This window comes from Dysidea avara, chromosome 13 (assembly GCF_963678975.1).
Source record: "Dysidea avara chromosome 13, odDysAvar1.4, whole genome shotgun sequence".
NCBI classification, from domain to species: domain Eukaryota; kingdom Metazoa; phylum Porifera; class Demospongiae; order Dictyoceratida; family Dysideidae; genus Dysidea; species Dysidea avara.
The window spans coordinates 11,111,439-11,136,935 of record NC_089284.1 but is presented as its reverse complement, the minus strand read 5'-3'; the positions used below and the strand labels follow the sequence as shown (position 1 = coordinate 11,136,935).

Here is a 25,497-nt window from a genome sequence, read left to right as displayed (position 1 = left end):
GAAGACATTTCAACCGTATACTATGAATGACACGTCTCTAATTAAATTAATGTTGTGAAGATTTAATTTAAATAAATAAATTATGATGAAAACGGTCACAATTACTCCCATTCAGTTGTTCCAGGAGGTTTAGCAGTTAAGTCATACATTACACGAGATATCCCGGGTACTTTTTGTATCACTTCAACCATTTCTTGCACAACCTGCAAAACCTGATAAATTAATAGCCAACTGTTTAATAGCCACCTGTATTGGAATGTCTTGACCAGGAACTGCTGGGACTCCTGTCATAAAATCTGAAGTGATAAATGTACGAATGACTATCGATCGCTGGCATGATGGTCTGATCCTAGTTTCTGTCTCAAGTTGTCGATCAAAGTGTAGTGGAACTAACACAATCGGCATCTGACTGACACAGGACATGACATCTGCAACAAATGACATGCGTGCTAGTAACTGTACCATCATGGGATGGTCTGTACCATGTTTATGAAGTACTGCATTAGCATGACTGTCTGCCTCTCGTAGAGTTGCCAGAACTGTATGAGTTAGACATGTTGGAGTGATGTCTTCAATGGGACCATGCACTGTTCCACCAAACACCCATACCACTCTAAAAAAAAACTGACAAGGTAAAATGAGCAACAGGTCTTCTGATTGCATACCGATTAATATTGTGACAAAGTCGTGGAATCAGTTTAGTTATTGTGAATAAATCTGTCCATTCAGGTTGAGAATCAGATGATATGGCTGCTACATAACTGTATGTACGACTATCACCCTGTAAGACAACAAAAAGTTGTTGCACACTGTATTTGTGCTATGGTTGGTAATTCAAACCTGGACTCCCACTGTTTTAATGGGCAGCAGTGTGATACTAGTCTTGTTCTCTTTTGTAAATCTCTGCAGGAATTCTCTCTCTTGGGCAGTTGTGGATTCAACGATAAATTGTATTAATGGTGATGTCTGTTTAGAACACAAGGTTGCACTAAGATGATAATTATAGAGATAAAAACACTATAACTTACCACAGACATTGAATCATAAAATGTTGATAGAGTAGCTAGTATTGTGTTTGTACTAGTAAAAGTGTCATCCAAAAATGGCTCCCTAGCACATAACACTCGAACAGCAAGACCAGGCCCTTGTGAGAAAAAGACAAATAAATTTTAAACTTGTATGTATGTACCTGGAAAAGGATGTCTTTCAACAATCTCTTTAGGCAGGCCAAGATCCCTGCCTAACATCCTCACTTCATCTTTGTGGAAATCCTTCAATGGTTCAATTACTCTTCCCTACATAACCACAATAAGGTGTGAAAACCATAAATGTGAGGACATACTATTGACTACAATTACTAAACCTTTTCATACAGCACACAATGTACTTGTAGAAACAATAATATACTTTGCTACATGTAACTGGTGGGCTCTATATACATTGTAATACTATAGTAGCCTCTATTACATATTGCTATGGCATTGGCGCCTGACATATTAAGTAAAAGTGAAGATGGTACTTGCATACATACAAAAGATACCGCATGCATGTCTTGTACAGTATTCACACATGCGGCGAGATGGCTTCAGGTATTATTATGTTAAAGAATACAAATTCATTGCACTGTGGTGAACACTGGAATGCTATGATGCAATTTTAAACTAACAGGGTTGTCTTAAACTTTGTACTTACACATACTCTTCTAAGTTCTAAGGGCTATATACCCAATGTACTCATCATTTCCACACAAAATTAAAACACTCATAATTATTACCTGCTGCCTTAGCTGGCGGACAAGTTGAGTGTCGTTGTGATGCGTCTTAATCACATGAGCATTAGTACTAGCTAGAGATGAGGCACTCTCAATAAGGTCAGGACGAAGGGTACCCTGAGCTAGGTAGATCTCCTCTGGCTTCAACTTCATGTCAGACACTATCTGTTTGAATACCTGCAGCGACAGTAGTGCAAACATCATGTGTCTAACAGTTCTCAGTTAACCAACTAACAATGTTAACTGAAGTCTTATCATTATAATTCCAGTCAGCACACTATCTGTATATCGTCTAACATTGTTTCAGTGTGTAGTACGTGTGCACATAGATGTTGACCATCTGGTATTTAAACAGCCAATCTATTCAATTTTGATACATTTCATACAACATTACAATACACTTTTTTTACTGCTACAATAATCCTACTGCGATATGTACAGTGCTGTCAGGGTGGTCACATCATTTAATAAATATGAGGGTTAAATTTCTGTAACAGGTGCACAATGGTAAGGAGAAGCCAAGCAGCAGTATACACACGATATGATGGTTTCTACATCTATGGCATTGTACCTGCATAAAAGTGTCACCAATTATGTTTCTTTTCTCTTCTGGAGAGACCACAGAATTTAGTCGTGGGGTTTCGACCAGTTTGTGTTCACCAGGTTCATGAGAGGTAATCACAGTTGTGGCATTTAAGAAGTGATGAGAGCCGTTCACAACAGCCAGGTCGATGCCCAGGTCTTTAAGTGATTTCTCCACTTGCTTGCTTTCTCCCTTCCTCAGGAATCCATTGTCAATGTGGACAGCTATGACTCTACTGGAACCAAGTGCCTAGATCAAAAGAACAGCACAAAACCTGTATAGTATGATCACTGAAAATTGAAGCAGTTCAGTTACTCTATATAAACGTTCTGAGCAAGACAACCAGGAAGTACAATAAAACACTTAAAGCACTGCCTATGTTTTTGTGCATATAAAAATACAGCACTTGGGGTGTGTCTAAAAATTAATACAGCACTCGGCTTCGTTTCATACTGCACTAGCCTCTCAACACACCTCCTCGTGCTGTATTTTCCATACACACATGACGGTGCTTTAACTATAACATGTATGCATACATGTACATGCAGACCATTCAACACAAGTGTAATATTGAACATCTATACAGCCTTTAAAGCTCATTGCATGTACAATGAATCTTTTTTGACACATCTCAAATGCAGCAAAAATTGGAAAGCCATTGATCAAGCATCTACATCTACCAAATTTCTATAAGCTGAGCAACAAGCTACATATGCAGTTGTTCGCTTACTATATGCTACTGTATTCTCTGGTTTAATTCACACCAGCAGATTGAAGAAAATTAGTGTGACGGCCACTGTAATTGTGTTCTATACAGGTTAACCATCACGCCACACATGCAGCCAACACACAACACAATACACTCCTATGTCCTATCTATTGCAATCGCACTTGTACAGATTTACTACAGGTTATGACGATCTCACATAGTGATAGTCACACATCTAGTAACAACATTACGTGCTGAAATTATACGTCAATTAATTGCATCCTTATATTGTGTAATAAAATATACTGCACACTGCTTCATCTTATTGTGGTAAAACTTCTAAAAACATAAACAACTCATTTGTAGGTTGTACCAGATTGAATCAGCATGCTTAAAAATCGAATTTATAATCATTTTCACTATTTCAATGATATCAACTCCATGGAAATGCTGCACCTCAGGGTCTCATTATTAATCACATCAACATATTAGCCCACTAATTCAAGCCAACCAATTGTTCATCACGTCGAATATAAATCTTTTTTATCCAGTGCAGCACATGCAGGCAAGTTGTCTAGACAACAAGACAATACACAATCACTTCACTGTGACAAGTTAGAAAATGTGAGATGACATCAACAGAACCTCGTCCACACCCTCAGTGGATGTGCTTCATTGTTCTACAATAATTGTACATGGATAGCACCAGATAATGTGCTGGTTATGACTGGCAGAAATAGGAATATTGCACAGGCTGGAAACATGCACAATTTAATGCACAGATCTTGTGTAAAGATTTGCATTTAAGTGCTTTGATAGCATCAAATGCCATCTAGCTGGGGGATTGCTCCACAATTCACAGGAAAGGTTTTGAACTACTATAATGGTTTGATAACAAGCAATATATCTGGTTAGTTTATAAGTTCTGGGAAAAGACCATACAAGACACTATACCTTATGGCTTTATCAGGAAATACTGGTGGGTCATAAAAGAAAATGTCAGACATTTGAATAAAAAGATTTCAAATTAACCTGAGGGAACCAGCAAAATTTCATGATGAGCTATTAAAAGTTTTTGAGGAATCAGTTCAGCTTACATAATAGTTAGACGTCAAGAACCAGGGTTCTACGGGATTTAGAAAACTTGAAGGCCCTGGGCTGTAGCGCCCTCGCTGCGCTCGGGCGCTACTAAGGGCCTGAGGGTTTTCTAAATCCCATAGAACCCAGTGGTTCTTGACGTCTAACTTATTTAGACTAAAACTCGTTATTGTACCTTGAGTTGACAGCTGCTTGTAAATGGCAAATGTATGGCTAATTACTAGAAACAAGCCCTCTACACCTCCCTACATGGCGGGACCTCAGTGTGGCTGTTGCTACCCATTTAAACGCCCATGCGTTGCCAATGTTACAGGCGCGTGCTATGTATCAGAGTACTGGACTCAGCGAGTGCACTACAACTCATTGTTACTGTTGTTGTGCCTCGACAGCTGCTTGTAAACAAGTAATGTAGTGTTGATTAGTACAAACAAGCCCATTACACCTCCCTCTAATTCAGTACGGCTGTTGCTAGCCATTTAAACACCCATACGTTGCCAATGTTACAGGCACGTAATTATTGTGTTTCGTATCGTGTTTCGTATCGCCTCAGAGCGTGGTCTCTATTGGACATGACTGTGGCTCTACGAGATTTAGAGACCACGTTTTCAGCCAATCAAATTTCAGTATCAAACTTGTTGTAGTCTAAATGTAAATATAATCCCTATGATTTTCATTATAATACACTGCTGCTAGGATATGCAGTGGATGACAATATACACTTGAACAACACTTGACAGTGTGAAATCTTACAGTGACAATATAGTGTATATAAATGTTTTAGGTCTTCTATTTACAAACTTCTGTGCACAGAATGCACAAGATGTATACAGAACACTCAAGTGTACACAACACATGTACTACATGTATAAACAATTAATGGAGCCTGATATAACAAAGAAACTGGGACAAGGTCAAGGCCACAGTACAACAGAACTTGTATATGCAGCTCTACAATACACACGTACTACACATTACTAACCTTGTTCAGTAGTACCGTACACACAGCAGAGTCAACCCCACCACTGACTAATGACTAAAATTAAAACACATCGTATAACAGGTCATGCGTTAGTTATAATAATTTACTTACCAACACTTTAGCATCTCCGATCTTCTCTTTGATGTATTCAATACATTGTAGTTCTCTGCTCTTAATAGTGAATGATGGGGAGCAGTTGGATATGTTATATAGAAAGTTTCTTAACATTGTTAAACCATTCTTGGTGAGGTCAACTTCAGGATGAAATTGTACTCCATACAGTGGCTTACTGCAGTGACTGATTGCTATGTATACACAAAAGGTATATGACTGAATTAGGGATCAAATGTTCACTAGTATATCTGAAGGTGTAGGAAACCTCTCAATTGCTTCCCTATTTGTTTTTTCTATGATCCCTTATCGAACTTAAAATTCCTAATTTTTCCTTATACTTGTTTGTTAACCTTTTTTGCATGGTGAACCTGCATATATCGCATCAAAAGAAAGGATGGCACCAAAGTCAAAGTTTTCATCTGAACGTGCACCCCAGTTATCAATTACTGACTCGAAAGTGAAGTGGCCATTTATACGTTTGATTTCAGCTATGTTCGGCCCATTACACAGCGCTACAAACGAAGAACAGTAGGAGAAGTGCCTCTGAATTCAATCCAGTCACAGACGATTTGCACACCCCAACTATCAATTACTGACTCGAAAGTGAATGGAAAACACGGATGATGTCTGTTTACAAACGTAGGGAAGCCATGCATCACACTACCGCAAATCAATACCTTGGGCTGTCAGCAAAAAGAAATGGGACACAAAGGAAGACAAAGGTAAGTCCATGATGTGCGCATTGTATGTACTGTGGTATGCCAAAAGGCACATCTCGGGACAAAGTGATGTCGAGCAGTGAAAAAAATCAAGTCCATATAGCCTTAGCGTTATCGAATTATGCTTGCTTGAAGGAATCAGGCAGGGAGGCAGTTAGTCAGTAGAAAATTCCATTGAATAATTTTGTTTTAAAATTTCTATTGGAAGCATTTAGGGTTGTACTGAAGGCACTTTGGGCTTGGTTATACCTAACCAATACTGCCAAGGCGCCAAGATGGTATTGTGAAGCAGGTTTTGGGTGATATTATTGACCAGAAAAACCTAACCTCCGTGATCGCTATGCACCTTGTACACTGTATTGAATGCATACATGCACGCAAGCACACACACACGCAAGCACACACACACGCAAGCACACACACACGCAAGCACACACACACGCAAGCACACACACACGCAAGCACACACACACGCACACATTTGCATACATAATGCACCAGCATGGCCCACCGGAGGACCCCCCCCCCAACACACACACACACACACACACACACACACACACACACACACACACACACACACACACACACACACACACACACACACACACACACACACACACACACACTGGGACACCAGCGCACTACTCAGATAGTGCAGGCAAATCCTCCTAGGGCAGGATTAGTAACCCACAGAAGGCTGTACCATGTATCACAGGTGTAGGTGTGAGCACCTGAAGACCATCACCTGTTATGTGCTTCCCTAGTTAGCACAAGGTACCCATTGATGTAACAGCTGGGTGGACCGCTTCCCCAGTTGACACCAGGTCACCAGATCCCCATTAGACAGCTGAGTAAACTGTGAATGAAGTTTCTTGCTCAAGGAAACAACAGCAACTGGGCATAACCATGCAGGCATAGAACCTGGAACCTTTCAACAGTGCTCTAGCCACTCAGCTATGCTACCTCTCAGACACGCACGCATGCACACACAAGAAGACACACAGTGCACACACAAGAAGACACACAGTGCACACACAAGAAGACACACAGTGCACACACAAGAAGACACACAGTGCACACACAAGAAGACACACAGTACACACACAAGAAGACACACAGTGCACACACCAACACATGGCATACACAGAACATATCAGACACAAACCTGCCACTAAACTACCAGACTTGGCTATAACTTCAAAATCCTCAGCTACTTCATCACACTCAACGGAGTCTCCGTGTGTTAACAGGACAAGCTCTTCCTTTGCCAAACCACTACACCACATGTACTTCAATCATCTCCTAACATGATTGCACTACTCACTGGAACAATGGGGAAGTGTTGGTGACCTCTATTGAATGTTGACCATCCTCCCTGATACTCTTCTGACCCACCTTACCACCAAACAGTTTGTTCATCAGCTAAAAGGAACAACATAGTAATTGTGCTTACATAGACTAAAAGAACACATCAAAGAAACCAGTAGTACTGTACATATGTTTAACATAATTTGTGTAAGCAGTCTGTCATGTACACTGGTGTATTTGCAGTGCTTGGGTAGATATATGCATGCATGCCTTTGTTAACATCTGGACAGCTACATTAAGAAAATGTTATGATATTCTGTTTGATTATATAAGCACATTACACAACCCTTCAACAAGTGAAGTTGACGAGGATCTCCTTGCTATTCTCTTACCATGAGTCAGTAATAATTACCACAAAATATGGGAGTAATAGTCTGTGGTTATGATCAATACGGAATCAAGTATAATTGTGGGTGATAAGCTAATACATATGCCACAAAGAATTCAAGTAATTGTTATTGTATAGGGTAATCACAACATACTTACCCATATGTTTCAACATATGATCTGTGCTACATAGAAACTGTTCATCCCAAATAATTTAATCTAGTACTGAATCCCTTTCTTACAATATTATGACTAAAATTTTGTCTCATACTGTTTCCCTTTCGTAAAATCAGATACCTCTCTTAAAGAACCCTCCATGTAACAGAGACTACATCTCTACCAATCCAATTTTACTTCTGGAAAGGGACAACCTCCTTATAACAGTAACACTTCACCAAAATCAGTTAGTCCCAAAGTATCTGTTATATAGAGGTTTCACCAAACTAAACTTACCTATCAAAACACAAAGGATTTCAATTACTTCATCGCAAATGACTTATTTCGACTTGTAGTATAAAGGAATGACTTTCAAGAAGGCAGTGTTTAAAAGCAAATAATCAAAGATGGAGGCCAAGCTGCAGTGATACTAATGTCAATCTTTAATAATGACAGCATTGCCATGTTGTCTTCAAAATTAATATTCTGCAGCATGCAACCATACAGTTTATAGACAGGAAAAAGGGTGCCATTACAAAACTAAAATACTTTGCCAGAAAGTTACACAATTTCAGCTGAAGTACTGTGTGCTGGTTTACCAAGAGACAACAATATTTACCACAAAACACTTGAAATAGTTTATGGCAGCTAAATGACCAGAAAAAAAAGGGGGTTATTTGTTGAACCAATTACATTTGACACAAAGAAGTAAAGTAATGCTAATTTCATAGAATAATCATGATAACAACATCTGTCATAACATGATTTACACTACACAGAAATATTTCGTTCTAACTAATCCAATCTTGTGGCAAACTTGTCTCACAACACCTTACAACAGAACTTTGGTCTAGTGAGAATTTGTGACAAATGAAGATTTTGCACATTAAAAAAAATGTCCACTCAGCCCAGTGATTGTAAACACTTACCTAGAAGCCTGAGAAAGACTTTAACAAATTATATAGTCTAGTGCAACCCCGTCCAAAATGTTGTTTAAAATCATCATAGCAATATTTCATGAGACAAACACACACATTCACAAAATTATGTTATAGGTAAAGCACTGCCACACATGTGTACAGAAAATACAATACGAGGGGGCATGTCGAGAGGCTAATACAGCACGAGGCGAAGCTGAGTGCTGTATTAGCCTCTAGACACCCCTGAGTGCTGTATTTTTCGTACACACAAGCAAGGCGGTGCTTTAAGTGTTATATTGTACTTCCTGGTCGTCTGGCTTGCAGCGATTTTCTCTAGTACTGAAATCGCTGCGATTTTCGGTGATCAGGATATCAGTAAGTGCTTATAAATCTATTTCTAGTTGTAGAACAAACTAATAGGATTAGTTAGGCTAGTTTTAGCGATTTACAATGTCACGTACGTGATCAATCGTGTTGTCTTAGTGGAGTCGTGTTTAAATAGCTTTGTGATCAGACGATCAGTGTTTATACAGTCTATTTCTAGCTGTAGAACGAACTGGTAGGATTAGTTTGGCTGGTTTTAGCGATTTAGTGTTGTTTTTGTAACATTCTGTAAATAAATTCTCCACATAACTGTACTGTGTTCTGTATTGCCCACTTAGCTGCATAACTGTACTGTGTTCTGTATTGCCCACTTAGCTGCATAACTGTTCTGTATGACTCATACAGTACAGTTATGCAGCTAATAAGTACTGTATGGACAATACACTACGCGGCATCGTTTTGATCCTCCCATGCAAAGTACAATATAGAGCCTTAGCACACCTAACATCAAATCTAGCATTGAACTTGGAAAATTCTTACAGAAATGCCAATTTGAAAAGAGTCAAAACTTTGGTTTGCCTGCCTTCCTGCCAGAATACCTGACCACAGCCAAAAGCTTTAAACAGCTATTCACAATAACTATCTCACATATGGCATCATAGCATGTGCCTTTTGGGATTCCGAAGACAATCTATTCCCTTCTCTATGGCTTTACCTTCCATCCTCAATTCTAGTTGTTGCCGTGTTCCTGCATGCAAGAAAATCATTATCAATTTACCATATTAGTTTACACTTTCCTTACAGGCACACATATAGATGCTAAGAAGTATGTACGTTATTGTATGAAGGAGTAGATAGCAGACCAGTTAGCTACAGAAAACAAGACACAGCTACCACGCCCTTTAATGATCATAATAGTATACCTCTACCAGTGAGATCAGTACAGATCAGTATACTCTAATAAAGCAGTCATTCTAATACAACAGCCATGTACACTATCACATCACAGGTGAATACTACAGCATGCCAGCTATACCAGAAAGTAAAGAAACTAGCATATTTAGTGTGAAGTAGGAATCAAAGCAGTGTAAAAAGATGATATTACAACATAGCTATGTGGGAAAAAATCCCATTGAATAAATACTGTACATGATGTAATTTCTAAACACAGCTAAATATATGATAGTACTAAGTACTACTTGTGTAATATGTGACTGTAATGTATTGCAGTGCACCTATAGGTTGCACTGAATTCCACAGCAGTAGACACAAATATCCCTTCCTATACTCCCTGTACGATTTTAATTAGTCTCACGAGCCAGATGTTTTAAGAGTGTGCATGTAGACATGGAGAAAAATTCCCGGTAACATTCACCAGTATTATGATGGCAGGAACATAATTTCAGGATGTTTTCCCAGCTGACAGAATTGTTGTGCATGCTAAGTAACAGTTATTCTATCCCAAGTGGGTGTTGCATTGTTTTATCCACCAACTGTTTTGATTGGCTCTACCAGTGTCGAGAAAAAAGTGGCGAATGTTACCAGACGGTTTTTTCCACACCCGCCCACACAAAGAATTAAAACACCAGCTGGCTTGCAAGACTAAATTTTAACATCACTGCATAGATTCTCCTACCAGCTATCAGTATATACCGTATATGTACAAATTTTTGAGGTATGTAATATTTGCGGATTGATGAATTTCAGAATTTTCATGGTTTTATTTTTTGTGGATCACCTGTTGTTCTATTTGTTTAGCATGGTTGACAATCATTAATTTTCAAGGGTAATACATACAACCGAACACAGTAACGTATACATTCAAATTTTTGAGGGACATAATAATTTTCATTTGCTTAGCTGTCCGCAAGTTTTTATCCTAGTGGAACACTATATTTACAAATACCCTAATTGAGCAATCTGGTAAGTATTTATAATTATGCAAGAGTATGTATAAAATAAACTGTATGCCTTTGAAACCTTAGTACGCAAGTGCGAAGAGAGTTTATGTTAAAACAGTTCAAACAAGAGAGATCACCACCTGATGTGCAACTACTTAAACCAAATAATTTTATTTTTGCTGGTTTTACAAATTTACCATTTCACGTAAACGAAAAATTACTGAAATATCCATGTAATATTACACCATCATGGGATAACACACCATTTGATACTCTTGGCTGTTTATGTTTGCCATTACACAAGCATACAGGGAATACAGTATATCAAGCACATTTGCAATTTGTTTGTCCGAGTATGGAGCAAATTTACAATTGCTGTATACTTTTTTAAGTTTCAAAATTTCTACTATATAGCCATTTTAATATACTAAACTAAGTGTTGATGTGTGTGAGCACTCATCTCATGTGTGCATGTGTGTGAAAGAAGAGAACACAAATTAAATGACAGCTGAAATAACAACTACTACTACTGAATAAACTCTATCCACGCATGTCAGCTGAATTTGTTTTAACAATACCACGCCTACAACCTGGGATAAAATTTTGCTTGGATGCTGAAGGTCAGAAGCCCTTTTGGTCAAAATGACGTAAATAATACACAACAAGCACTAAAAAACTATTTAAAATCTTCCATAACTGAAGCGTGGAAACAACTAATATGATAACTGAGAAAGAAATCAACCAACATATTCAATAGACAATATGCACACCGTAATTTTTCTTTAACATGTCACATGTTGTGATTGAATATATTGTGGTCTATGGGGAAAAGTGCAAATTGCTTCATTGCGTGTGCAGTAGACCAGCTATGGACGATTCTTCGACAGCAAAACTTTCTTCTAACTGGAAAGTAATGTGTTACAATTGAGAAGCCGCAACTGTAGCTCTAGTGGTGAGTTATTGTCTGAGCCACATTCACTTCCCATTATTTTTGTATGGGATTCACGAGAATCAGTCACCATTAAGACTTGGCACCACGCAAGCCTAATTTATCATATTTCTTTTGAATAATTTAGTGTGCATATCATCTATTACTTGGTACATCACTTTAGGCAGCTAAGAGTGTTTAACAGAATGAATGCTGCAAATGGCCACCATGTCAATAAAGTTTTGGGTCGATGCAACAGTTATATATGGAATATATGCCTAACACACAAATAACTGGGGACAAAGTACCTAAAAACTAGACCATGCAGTCATCACAGGAGAGAAAATAGGGCGTGAGTGACAAACATGTTTACACAGCTGTACCATGTGTTGTCAGACAGGAACCATATGATAACTCAGCTGCACTAAAATAATAACCTCTCCTACACTCCTACCTGCATGCCATAACAGATTCCCAACACTGGAATATCAAGGTGAAATATCTGTCGGTCAAATTCAGGAGCATCCTCACTATACACACTTGATGGTCCACCAGATATCAACACAGCTCTACACAACACACTGGTGTTTATTGTACAACAAATAAGGGTTAACTGACTTGAACTTCTTTACTTCAATAATCGATGCTGGTGTAGATAGTGGTAAGAATTCAGAATTAACAAACAGTTCCCTAACTCTGCGATCAATTATCTAATATGGTGTAAAGCAGGATAAAGTGATAGGATCTATTTGAGTTATTTGTTAGCAAAATACACGATAATTATATAGTGTTAATTAGTTTTTGACAAGAGAGAAAAATAGTAGCTTCTGGTATGAAGATTTATCACGTAAATTATCATATTCACACCAGTTACACCACGTACCTTCCCGTATTGTGCTCCAGCGTCTAAAATGACTACACTGTCCTCTGTACCCTCCAGCAGTTGGAGGCTTGGAGATTTTTTCGCCTTCGGACTAAGGGACGAATCATTCTCCTCTTCTTGCACTTCCATATTGGAGGCTTGTCTCTTCCTCTTTGAAGCCTCCATTTTATCGAGCTACAAAACGCCTCTAAGGCTTCACTACCCCAGTTTCCCGCGAAAATTACAGGAGTGGCCAAGACAACGATGCCATATGAATTAAATTTAGAGGCGTTTACATAAAGTGTTCTTTAATTAGAACTCTATCAAACACGGGGATCAAACACAATTGTGTTGAAAGCTACAGCGCTCAATCAGAACGATGGCAGCGAAAATGGAAGAGCCAGAAGACGAGGACGCGACAGAGTTACGATTTGGCAAAGGTGAGACGTGTGAACAAAATCTATGCAAGGATTTTTTTTTAAAATGTCCACGTGTAGAATTTGACAATGCTGACGCACTGTTGATATCAGAGGTGAAGTTATTGTTGGAGCACAGGAAGGCTCAAAGTGAAGGGGCAGATGATGACCAAGAATTGTCAGAGATGTTCCAGAAGACATTAGAATATTGCCAAGCATTCAGCAAATATAATAGTCGTGAAACAATTGCTGCAGTACGCACGTGAGTATTTGGATGATTTTATTTTATATTTATATATTTTCTTGGTCAATATGTAGATCCCTTCAACAACATGCTTTACACAAATTTGAACTAGCTAGTTTAGCCAATCTGTGCCCTACCAACTCAGAAGAAGCTAAAACACTTATAACCAGGTAAGTGTAAGTTCAGTTGATGAGTATAACATGTATGTTTACTAATTCCTTAATAAACATATTTCAAGTGTAACCCCCACCACTGTAGATATGTAATAGCAATGATTTGAATTTTGCCAATATTAAACCACCTTCTAACCATCAGGTTTTCCGTATATATTAATTAGAATGGTTGGCACCAAGTGTGACTCACTTGGTAGGAATCCAGTTGGCCTATACAGATCAAGTCACAAATTCATTAGAGGGTATACACATTGCAAAGTGATCTGAAATATGATCTTGATAACTGGTCACAGTTCACTGGTGATCAGTACTTGATGCACTAGATCACGCCATCAATTACTGCATGAATACATCAAGTATGCATGACAATTATTAGTGATTGTAGCGTCATCAAAGTAGTACCACTTTATTCCTAAAAATAACATCTGAAGACTAGTTTCACAAGGAAGGTTTTTATGTGCCCTTGTTATTGTTGTTTAGGACTTACCCATGTGGTATGTTTACACATAAGGTTATGGAACTATACAGTGTAGAGCTGTTCGTATATTGCTTTGCATAAATGCCTCACATCACTGGTCTATGTAGAGAGGTACTATTGGGAAGGCCAGTTTATACTAGCGTGCAAATTCTTCAATAACATGTTCTCATCATTAACACTCATTATCTCATCAATAACATGTTCAAATTCTTCTTCAATAACATGTTCCCTACAGCATGGAGTCAAGATTTGACGACACTGAACTCAATGAACTATTAGATGACCTCAAGACACACATTAACTATCAGTATTAACATACACAATCCATATGGTACATACAAATATTAGTGATGTTGTACATGTTTTCTGTGTGTTATACGTCGTGATTGTTTTAATCCAGCTTTTGCATGTTGAGCAACCTTTGCCTTCACTGATCTCACCAGTGCCTCCACGCTAGATGTTTACTACTAATGTCAGAATGATTAAACATTGTAGAACTGACCTGGGTTCTTTAGTAGTGGCTGGCTTGGTGGTAATCTTTTCCACTGGTTTTTCTCTTCTTTGTCTCTGTGCTTCTTCCACCAGTGCACTCATACCTTTAGTAGGCCTAGAAACAATTATGCATCAGTGACAACAAGCTTCTTGAGATGGCAATTGTGTGACCAAGAATCTTTTAAAATAACACGGAGCTACTAAGTTATAGTTAGAACAAGCCGACAAGGTTTCTATGCGATTTAGCAACCTGATGATGATATTGGCGAGCGCTACCCACAAATAATTGTGGGTAGCCGAGCCCACATTATCAGAGGGGCACTAAATAGCATAGAAATTGACATTGCCTCGTTCTAAGTAAAGAAACTTTTTCTGGCGAAGCAGGCAAAGAAAGATTGAGAGAAAGTGGCACTGTGGGTACTAGCATGAGATTTATCCTTTCAGGTGTCAGCGCCACACTATAGTAGCTATACTATGCCTGGATGAGCACCAATGACGCTTGTATAGTCCATAAAGTAAGCTATAATAAGTGGCAAAACGGCTGCTAGTATTGAGGGATACCCATTCGAGTTTATTAATTGTGTCAATGCCACACTAACATTGCAGCATGGTGTAGCTATACTGAAGTGGCGTGTCGGCTCGTTCTAAGTAGTTTAGAAACTTTCTCTGAGCGAAGCGAGTACAGAAAGTGAAAGAAAGTAGCAAACTGTGGCTGATGGTATCAAGATCCACTCTTTGAGTTGATAGTTTCAGCGCCACAACTTGTGGCACTAGTGCATAGGCCCAAATGATGCGTGCCTTGTCCAGAAAGTAAGCTAACAGTAAGGCTATTGTGTATTTGGCTTTCGTTTGATCAATGTAGTAATAGACCACAGGCTACTAACAAGTTAGTAACCCTGCCACAGGTTTCTATTGGATTTAGTACCCTCTAGACATCAAAGGAAATTATGCGTAAATTTTCTAACAAGAGCTATTTGTACAGATCTGACTTGTTGGGGCAAATCGTGAAGAATTAGTCATACACGTACATCGTTGTACTGTTGTCAGTGACAAGAGTGGCTTACTTGTATTGAGGGTTGGATGGGTCCAGTGCATACTCATGAGACTCGTACAATGCTAAGAATCGTGGATCATTGACGTCCATCTTGAAAGAGTCCTGTATCTCTTCCATCGCCGATTCATCCCTCTTCTTTTTTCTTTTCTTTTTTGCACTCTCTTTTTCTTTCTTCAGTATTCCCTAAAAGACCAGTAGTTAGTACATCAACTACACTTAGCTACAAAGTGTAATGCACAGAATAATTATTGGAATAGCTATCCCACTAAGGACTTGTGAGAAGGCCAAGTGTAGGGAATGTATCTTGACATTAACTCTGCTAAATGCAGATGTAAAGCGTACTTAGAACTATACTCAGTACACATACACATTACCTTAAGATTAAAGTGTTCCTTGCCATCATCATCATTGTCCATCATTAGTAACTCTAGTTCACTCTGTGGACAGTTCATAGAATAATACTAGTGGAGCATGTGACTTGTGTACCTTCTGTTGGTCGTTGCCTGGTTCTTCTGTGGGCAATTTACCTCGTTTCCTTTTCTTTGGTGGCTGTAGGATAAAGAATATACTGTGTGTTTATGTACAGTAACACACGCACGTCACGCGCGCGCGCACACACACACACACACACACACACACACACACACACACACACACACACACACACACAGAGGACTATAAAAATTACTTTTGGGCTGGTTTCTGATGGCTCTTCCTCCTGCTGAAGTTTCGCCTCCTTTATTCTTTGTTTTCTCTTTAGTTTCTTCTCCTTCAGGTAAGTTTCCCAAGTGGTGAGATCTTTACTCCCATCCTTGGCTGTGAATGAGAAATAATGCACAAATCAATGGAAATAAGTAATCATAAATATATAATACTACAGATAAGTATGATGTATGTACAGTGGATCCTCAGTTAGCTGAACTGCAATGGTAAAAGTGTTCAGATAAGTGAATTATTTAGATAATAAAGCCATACAGAGCTAAAATACTCTAATAGAACATACACCTGTACTCACAAATTTCTAACAGAACAGTCATTTCAGATAACTGAGGGTCTACTGTACCAAGTACACACGTATATATATGTGCAGTATGTACCTGTAATTTAGTGTGTAGTGTAGTGTAGTGTAGTGTGTATATATATGTATGCATACTGTGTGTGCCACAGCGTGTGTGTATTTGTCTGTAGTGTGTATATTTGTAGTGTGTACAGTGAGTGTGTGTGATTGCGTGCATTCCATTAACATAATTATTATGTGAATTGCAATATACTACTCACACACAAGTTATGTTATTACAAGAGAACGTAATAATGAGTTATATACATACCTAGTTTCCTCTGCACCATCTCCTCGGCTGTTTCTTGTAGTCCTGGTTCAAAGGTGATCTCTATCTCTTGTTCATGATCACTCTGTTTGTCTTCGTTTAAAGTCTCCATCAGTAGCGCCTACAATATTATGTAGCAAAATCCATCAAAAGATGTGAAATAATTATTATCAATAATGCACATGGACTATGAAACTTTTGCATGATCTGTGTAGACTGTTGTGAGACATTTGCAATTGTGTAAAAAGTACATGTACACATCATAATTAACATTTAGTTTGTGAAGTTACCAGGGAAGTTACATGTGGTACTAACCCGATAACTGGCAATCTTTTCTTCCTCTGTCATGTTCACATTATGGGATGGATGGTCATCATGGTGATCATCATCGTCATCATCAGACGATGATGCAAGGTAGGCCTGAAAATCCATCTCCATCACGTCATTCTTGTTAAACCTAAACCCACAATCAAATATAAGAAGTATATTCACCCTCTTTTATGCAGTTCGATCTGGCTTTAAATATACAGAGAACAGTTAAAATAGCAACTGTATTGACGAAATGAAGCACCAACGAAGTATTTAGGTGTTAATATGGCCTCGAGAACAACATGAGGGCTTGAAAATAAACAAGTACACATATGAATAGGCAGTTAACTGCATGGAATTGAGAGGTTGTCACCAACATTTAAGACCTTATTAATGCCTACTAACCTGATGAAAATTATGATTGTGGGTTTATCTGCTAATTTGGAGCAATTGACATGATGGTTGCTGCAATGAGGTATTGAAGAACATCTGAGACCTACTTATGGCAACTATAATGAGGTGGTCTTATTAAAGAGGTTTCCACTAAGTAAGACTGAGCTTAAGGAACATACAAGCCAAGCCATTTGAGAATATCATTTACTGTTGGTGTTTATACTGGGTAAGTGGAGTGATCAAACCAGACCCATATTCCTAGCAGGTCCATTTCAGAGTGGTTCAATATGGTACATGTTTACACCAACTTGGAAATTGCTCTGATTTCAGACAGTTTAACTAGTGTAAACAGGTATGATTTTTGGGGAATGACAGAACACTTCAAGATTCCTCCAAGATTGGAACACAACCGCTATAACAATACAAATGGTTCCAATTGGTGCTCACTTCTTTGACATGGTCTCGACACGTTTAGGATCAGTCTCGTCCCATGTGAGCTGTACACTGGACCGTTGTAGAGCAGTGGTACAGAAACTGTAACAATATATGTAGTGGTATTGTGTACAGCAACACAATAATTATTGCTATGATAGCAATCAACATTTACCATGACATTCACATACAATGGGAACTTTATTAATCCAAACATTCAGTCACAAAAAAAGTTCAGATAAGTGAAGGGTAGTCCAATGATGCTGCTGAATGCCCAATGGGAAGTTTGCCTATCCCAGTGTATCATTTGGTACAGTGGGATAACTCAATTGTACCTCCCGTACCATTGTATCATTTGTTACAGGTGGGACATCCTGGGATAACCCCATTGTACCACCGATAGAGGGTCAATCCCAAGCCTCCATTGTACCATTTGTTACAGGTGGGACGTCCTGGGATAATTCCATCATACCACCTGAACAAAAAAAGTGACTGGCTGACTGCTCAATTAGAGTATTTTCTCTTAGTATTAAAGTATGTATCATTTGTTCAATGTTTTGTTTCCTTGTCCATTGATACAGTACTCTACACTTACTCTGATGGACGGAAATCTTTACTGATCGTGATGTCCGTACAAGTGCTGGTTGGTGCTCTATTATCAAAATTTATATCACTTGGAATAAACCTGTAAAACACAAGATGGATAATGTACCTGTAGTGTAGTACGAACAATTTAGTTACACACAATAGATTTAGTTAATTTATATTGTACAATATTGTACCAACCAGCCTGCACAAATGGCAGAGGACTTGCACTGTATTAAACAGAACACAAGTGCATATGTCTACAACTTGGACCTGGTAAACAGCTTAGCTTTCTAAAGTGACATTGATACAAAATGCTTGTAAGGAAGAAGCTGCACATAATGTGCTCAGAGGAGGGCGGACACAATTTAAGCGCTGCTAAAATATATTATACAAATGGTTCATTTATAACGTGCTGAAGAATACTAAGCTTACGACAGGAGTTACCATGCAATGTTTATTGCTGCTTCGTATGGCATGCGAAGGGCTGAGGTAATTGCACACAATATACATGACATTGTTAATATCACCATAAACCAAAGGGTTTTAAAAAACCAAACGTACCATCTTAAAGCCTACACTAAACCCAATTCGATTATCCAGTAAACCCCATTCAACCCCACCGTTCGCTAGATTTGTATTGGATCTATTGAGGCTCACATGAAATACCAAGTGGAACTATGCAATCAAATTGTACCTGAGATCCAATAGGCTAGAGCTGTGCTCATACTCCAGACCATCACACTGGTTGTATAAGGCCTCTGCTGTTGCTGCAGTTATGATAAAATGTGTGATTCACAGTATTTGTGTGTGTGTGTGGAGTGTGTGTGTGTGTGTGTGTGTGCGTGCGTGTGTGTGTGTGTGTGTGTGTGTGTGTGTGTGTGTGTGTGTGTGTAGTAACACATCCATAACAGTAAGTGTTCAACACTAAATGGATAATGGATTCAATTTCTACATATTCCCCCCATAATTCAAAACGAAGAACTTTTATTTCAAATGTAATTTAAGCAGAGTAGTTTAATGTGTACATGCACAACCTAAGTCGACTGGATTGAAAATAACAAATAAGAGGTGTACAAAACACATAACATGCCAACCAATACAGTGCATGTACTACACATACATACCAGGAGAGTCACACTCTACTACAGCATAATAGTACTTGAGCCTGTTCAGCTGGTATTGACGTAACTTCTCCACAGAATATCCACCACCCTGCATGTAACCAGTAGGTATAAGTACAGTGTAGACATTCAACATTTCAACTAGTTAAAACTGCTAGTCATGGCTACTATAACTTTCAACATGTGGTTACTATGGGCTTGTGTAGCAGTAAACATGAGTCCATTGAAAATTGTTCTATAGTATCTATACAATGCTTCAAGGTGATGGTTGGCTTAACAGTTCAACTCATTACCACTTTACATGTGACTTGACCCATCAGTAGTTATATTAGCATATGAACTGTGGCAAGGTGTAACACAGCTACTAAACAGAATTTTATTGAGAGTAATAGACAAATGCGGTGTACTTATGGTATACCTAAAACTATGGCCCCAGCAACTGCAATGAGGTGGTGTTATTTAAGAGGTGGCTGCTACTAGATAAGGTATCACTGTGTAACTATTGAATACAAAAGTAGGGTGAGTAATTCTAATTGATTCTAACATTTCCATGGGATGACTGTGCTGTAACATTCAATGCTAGTGTAATCGAGGAAACAGATACAAGATATGTCACCATTCAATTCTAGTGTATTCGAGGAAACGGATACAAGATATGTCACAAGGCCAATTTTGGTGTTCAGGAAACATAGTTTCTGGAAAGGTAAAAGTTTACGCTAACTTTGGAAACTTTCATTGACCACAAATTTTGAAAGGTGTACACAATCCAAAAGTTCCCTAACAAGGCAACATGTAGTAGCTTTATCCCAACGTGTGTTAAAGGAAAAGAACAACAATGTATATTAACCACAAGATTAAATTGAAATACTCCAGTAATATAATTTCTTTATTTGCCTGAAAATAGATGTGGTATGCTATATATATGAAAGCTAGCTATTTTATAAAAGACATTACCCCTCACCGCCAAATTTGTAGAGACTCCAATCTACTGCTTCTACTTATAAACTATACAATGTAAAACTTTGTATCAAAATACTTAACAAGGAATTTGATTATCAATACAATGGCAACCACAAAGCCATTATATAACTTTACAGTGCAAAAACCAGCTTGAGCGAAATCGCATGTAAAATTTCACAACTTATCAGTCTAGTACTGTTTATAACAACACAATAAACATCACTATAACCTGTTGATAGTTGAAGTGATTATCTCCAAGTCTGGTTTTCAGGCATTTCAGCAAGTGCACATGCGCATATGCACATGAGGCCAAGGAGTACAATAGTGCCAATTATTAGTGCCAATATCACTTCGAAGAATCATCTACAATGTTTATTATCGATCAGCAAAAAGTGTGCGATGATGTCATCTTTAGCACAGGGGCTACTAAAACATTCTACAGATCGCTTAGAAAGTAATGCTACAGACGTTTATAACAATTCTACCACATAGCAGCCGTGGAAGTAGGTGAGTTTGTGGGAAGCCAATAAGTTGACTGCTTAAGATCTAACATAGAGAGCTAGACTTTACTACATGTACAGACTTTTTGGTTTCCGTTTGAACACTTGAGTATTGTGTGAACCACGTGACATGCATTACTGCAACACACAAGTGTTCAAATGGAAGCAAAAAAGTCTGTACCAACAAACTACTGCCATATTACACATCATATTAGTCTCCAGTAATAGTTTACATGCCTCAGTTGTTTCAACATCACCACCATCGTCCTTAGTCAGCTCTACTGGTCCTTCAATCTCCTCATTTGCCATCCGCTCCAACCCAAAATCTGATGGATAGATCTGCACACAACACACACAATAAATTTTGTACATGGCAACTCTAGCATGTCTGCTAAGGGCCCTTCTAACTAATGGTGAAATTCAGCTGTATACAATTCCCACAACAGACAGACTACTGTGAACTGTTATGTAACTAAAAACAAGCTGTCTCCAAGTGACTGTTCTTTTATGACTTCCATTATTGACATCTAGCCATGTTGGTACACTGTGTAGGCATGTTTATCAACAAGTTGATTATTACATCTCCGTGTGGTCATCATAATTCAGCTCTACAGGTAGGCTTAACTTAATTTTTCAAAATTCATAGCATAACAATAATAATATGTATGGCTTGAGAGATCCTGTACATATTCATGGTAACCAGCGGGTTCCTGTTACTGGCTTCTATAATTACTATTTACCAGGTATACCATACCAAGGGAACTTTCAACGGAAGGAAAAGTTGATGCAAGGTTGATGAAGCTACACTCATCAGCATTAATAAAAATTATGAAATAACAGAAATATTAAAGGTTAATAAGGCCATCTCACCGTGTCAAGCATGTCCACATAAGTTGTCTCCTGCCATGTCAGAAAAGTGGCACATTGATGAGGCCACCTTACCTTACTATTGATGCCATTTTAGTTTCATAGTAGTCCCACATTAATGAGGCTTCACTGCATATATTATTGTCAGGCCTCAATGATGGGGTAAATGGCTTCATTAACAGATGATGTAGACCTTAGGGACATGGTCACTATTATGAGGTAGTCTCATTGTGGGGTTTCACTGTATTAATATACCATTACAAAATTCAGTAGAATCTACCATGATATCACAGATTACATATACAACTGGCCAGATAGTTGTTTAGAATGTATCAAAGCATCACATACTGGGTGATGGTAGCTACAAACACATGAAATTGTGACCATTTCTTGTTTGAGCAATTCTTCTAATCTTGTCATTAGAACATAGCTGTACACCATACGAAGGTTTCTCATTGATTCTAATCTATCTTTGAATTTACAGAAAATTTTGTATCTGAGTAGAGAAACGCTATCACCATCCATTTCGAAGTCTAACCACGTCCACGGCATTTCATATCAGTGTTTTCCTTGACATTGAAAGCTTCTTACCAGCAGGCGCTGCTAACAATGAAGAAGAACGCTTACGATAGCCTGAACTACTTGCTGCCATGTCTCGCTACAGCACTATTGTTCATAGAAAATTGAAAACCAGTCAAACCTGTTTGCATACTGAGTCTGCATACTTTGCATCTCAAAAAATTTAATCGCTCAACTGTGACAAGCTACTATGGGAAGCTAAGAATGATGTAGCATCAAATGGTGCAGTAAGGTGAGTATTAAAGTCAATACATACAATTTTATTGTCTGGATTTTTTTTAACCGGACATTTAAATTCTAACTCAGGAATTCCAAAAATTATCCAGAAACTTGCCGGTTGTTGGATGTTATTTCAAGCACTGCTCGTGGGAATTTGCTAAAGCTGCAAAAAAACTTATCAGCCAGTACTACACTCATGCTACAGATTAGTACTCAATTCTGGTTCTTAATTTTCAGAAATTCATATTGCATAGCTAGAAACGTGTGTATCTTTTGCTCTGTGTACATAAAATTGTAGATCATATTTGGCTCTCAAAACTTTCCATTATGCCACATAAACGTTAATCATTAACTTCTTATCCCACCCTGTCTCTTTACCAAATCAATGTATCATCATCGGTAGTTGAATGCAGTATTAAACAACCTTTTAAGATAGTAACTAGCTAGCTTGGAAAGTTCCATTCAAAGTCATGTGAGCTATCTAATTCAACTTGACAAAAATAAAACTTAAACCAGCCCAAATGTATTGCTATTTTGACGTATTGGTAATGACTAATAAATAAGCCTTATACACATTGTAATTTAAAAGGTCCACAATCGGCATAAATTGTATCCACTACATGAAATTTCCATGGAAACTCTAACTTAAAAACAAAGTTATTATGATATAAAATGTTTTCAAAAAAATTCATGTTAAAATTTACAATTACACAGTAGACAGTTTACAATGATCTAATGCAGTCAAGTGTACAACTGATATGACTACACTACTGTACATGACATACACACACTCAATACACACCCACATTCATACAAATCACATACACAAGATTACTACACAACTATGTACTGTGGTCTATGTAGTTTGTTAAACACACACTCACCATGACTGATACAATCACTGATCCTTGTGGTTTGAATGAGTTGAACAACACTAAAAGATACAATGAACAAAAGGAAACAAACTATCTACTGTACTCTCTTAAGACAACACTCTGGCTCCATAGTAAAACTATTCACTTAATGACAATGGTTTTGGTACCACAAGTCTACCTCTTTATTTCTGAAAGGGAAAGCTTTTTTATTGTAGTAAGAATTTTATGGTTTCAAAGCGTCCAATAAAGAGAGATCGTTAATTCACTGTACTATAGGCTATGACCTTCTGTAGGTTACGATGTACAAGAAGTTATTACGTACTAAAGGTTATATGACGTACCATAGAGGTCCTGAGCTGTAATCCTATCCCAGTTCATGTTACACACTGCTAGCCACGATGATGTGGATTCAGCAAGGGGGGCAGCATCATCTAGTTCACCCCAACTATGAAGTAACTAAACAAAGATTTCCTTTCAAATTAAATTTTATTACAATATCTGTAGAACCATTAATGCTACAACAAAGTACACTTACGCACTCTCTCTCTCACACACACACCCACTCACCCATGCACAACGCACGCACGTACAACACACACAAATATACTACTACTATTATTATTAGTCTAAATATCTAGTGCATGTCACAGAAAGATTTACACTGTACCAACAAACAAACCTCGCTTTTATCATCCTCATCTTCAGCTTCTTCACTCTCAGATGATGAGCTCTCCATATTACCTTCACCTCTAGCATAGTCAATTGGTCCCTCAACATCATCGTCTTGCTCATCAGCATCATCATCGTCTTGACTATCATCTTGATCACTTTGATTGATTTCTTGACCATAATTATCCCCACTGTCAGCTTGGTTATCAACATCATCTTGGTCATCATCTTTGTCAGAATCGTTTTCTACAAAAAATTTTTAAAAAAAAACATGATAATACCAGCAGTTTCTTACAAATATTATATTTTATTAGTATGTAACACAAACACACATACCATTGTTGGTATTGTTCAACGTTGTCTTCTTTTTCTTGTCTTTTCTCTTACCATTATCCTCTAAATAAATCCACAAAGTATTATTAATCAGTACACACATTGTGATGTTGACTTACCACCTAAAGCATAGTACTTTCGGAGATCTTCACTTGAAGTCTGCTTGATTTTCCGTCCTCTCTTGTCAACAGAATCTGTTGGTACATCAGTGTGCATGCTGCCAGGTTAGAAATACCAACAGTACCCACATTTAACTTTGAAGCGTTTGTCGTTAAACATGGCCTTGAAACGAGGATCAATTGTCACCTTTCTAACATGCCTGGGAGCTTTCTGTTGATAGGATGTAATTAATACTTGCAACATATAACAGCACTGATACCTTGAAGCGTGGATCAGTCAGGACGTGCTTGAAGCGAGGATCACTTTCAATCTTAGCTGCCATTTTAATGTGTGTCTAAGCAATTATCTACTGGGAGGATTTTGTGCCAAAGTATACGATGATTATAACGACAATCATTACAACAATCAACGCGGGTAGAGTGGTAGTAAAGAACTGCTGCTTCACCGCCAAGTTTTCCTGCTTTGTCTTTCGTTTTCCTGACTTAGTTTCCTTCTTGACTGGTCCTTTCAGTTGCCGTACCATCACTGGCGACTTAAAACAATACAACTCAAATTAATGCACATCACACGTGACGATTTTATTTAATT

General features: G+C 38.1%; 3 protein-coding genes across 4 annotated transcripts; 1 reads left to right on the top strand and 2 right to left on the bottom strand.

Annotated features, from left to right (window-relative positions):
- Positions 1 to 46: 46 nt before the first annotated feature.
- LOC136242835 (GMP synthase [glutamine-hydrolyzing]-like) lies at positions 47 to 13,049 on the bottom strand. The gene is made up of 16 exons (XM_066034323.1): positions 12,784 to 13,049; positions 12,519 to 12,610; positions 12,355 to 12,469; positions 7,301 to 7,398; positions 7,142 to 7,251; positions 5,252 to 5,445; positions 5,141 to 5,194; positions 2,343 to 2,603; positions 1,775 to 1,948; positions 1,190 to 1,295; positions 1,029 to 1,144; positions 841 to 966; positions 666 to 781; positions 483 to 613; positions 247 to 428; positions 47 to 203 (listed from the first exon to the last, which is right to left on the bottom strand). The coding sequence occupies exons 1-16, from the start codon at positions 12,946 to 12,948 to the stop codon at positions 102 to 104; spliced, it is 2,142 nt and encodes a 713-aa protein (XP_065890395.1). The 5' UTR covers positions 12,949 to 13,049; the 3' UTR covers positions 47 to 101.
- On the top strand, positions 13,048 to 14,468 carry LOC136242839 (DNA-directed RNA polymerase II subunit RPB4-like). Its single transcript, XM_066034329.1, has 4 exons — positions 13,048 to 13,202; positions 13,260 to 13,440; positions 13,497 to 13,592; positions 14,309 to 14,468. Exons 1-4 carry the CDS (start codon positions 13,142 to 13,144, stop codon positions 14,385 to 14,387), a joined length of 417 nt encoding a protein of 138 aa, XP_065890401.1. The 5' UTR covers positions 13,048 to 13,141; the 3' UTR covers positions 14,388 to 14,468.
- LOC136242836 (ESF1 homolog) lies at positions 14,338 to 25,479 on the bottom strand. 2 transcript variants are annotated; one of them, XM_066034325.1, is made up of 21 exons: positions 25,310 to 25,479; positions 25,169 to 25,255; positions 25,038 to 25,119; positions 24,909 to 24,983; positions 24,793 to 24,852; positions 24,467 to 24,702; positions 24,129 to 24,243; positions 23,797 to 23,846; positions 21,485 to 21,586; positions 19,791 to 19,878; positions 19,361 to 19,433; positions 18,674 to 18,763; positions 18,094 to 18,180; positions 17,260 to 17,401; positions 16,948 to 17,065; positions 16,308 to 16,435; positions 16,106 to 16,168; positions 15,994 to 16,056; positions 15,630 to 15,802; positions 14,576 to 14,680; positions 14,338 to 14,526 (listed from the first exon to the last, which is right to left on the bottom strand). In XM_066034325.1, the coding sequence occupies exons 2-21, from the start codon at positions 25,229 to 25,231 to the stop codon at positions 14,418 to 14,420; spliced, it is 2,022 nt and encodes a 673-aa protein (XP_065890397.1). In that variant the 5' UTR covers positions 25,232 to 25,255; positions 25,310 to 25,479; the 3' UTR covers positions 14,338 to 14,417. The 2 variants fall into 2 exon arrangements, with proteins under 2 accessions (XP_065890397.1, XP_065890396.1); XM_066034324.1 differs by having other exon boundaries at positions 25,169 to 25,479.
- Between the last annotated feature and the right edge of the window lie 18 nt (positions 25,480 to 25,497).

Excerpts from the sequence above, each read along its gene's own strand:
- LOC136242835 (XM_066034323.1), bottom strand. The coding sequence starts at position 12,948 with ATGGAGGCTTCAAAGAGGAAGAGACAAGCCTCCAATATGGAAGTGCAA. Across the intron at positions 12,611-12,783 it reads CTGGAGCACAATACGGGAAG|ATAATTGATCGCAGAGTTAG; the intron begins GTACGTGGTGTA and ends ACACCATATTAG. Across the intron at positions 429-482 it reads TGCAGTACTTCATAAACATG|ATGTCATGTCCTGTGTCAGT; the intron begins GTACAGACCATC and ends CATTTGTTGCAG.
- LOC136242839 (XM_066034329.1), top strand. The coding sequence starts at position 13,142 with ATGGCAGCGAAAATGGAAGAGCCAGAAGACGAGGACGCGACAGAGTTA. Across the intron at positions 13,203-13,259 it reads AGAGTTACGATTTGGCAAAG|AATTTGACAATGCTGACGCA; the intron begins GTGAGACGTGTG and ends GTCCACGTGTAG. Across the intron at positions 13,593-14,308 it reads GCTAAAACACTTATAACCAG|CATGGAGTCAAGATTTGACG; the intron begins GTAAGTGTAAGT and ends TGTTCCCTACAG.
- LOC136242836 (XM_066034324.1), bottom strand. The coding sequence starts at position 25,231 with ATGGCAGCTAAGATTGAAAGTGATCCTCGCTTCAAGCACGTCCTGACT. Across the intron at positions 21,587-23,796 it reads CAGTGATTGTATCAGTCATG|ATCTATCCATCAGATTTTGG; the intron begins GTGAGTGTGTGT and ends TGTTGTGTGCAG. Across the intron at positions 17,402-18,093 it reads GTCGAGACCATGTCAAAGAA|GTTTAACAAGAATGACGTGA; the intron begins GTGAGCACCAAT and ends TTGTGGGTTTAG.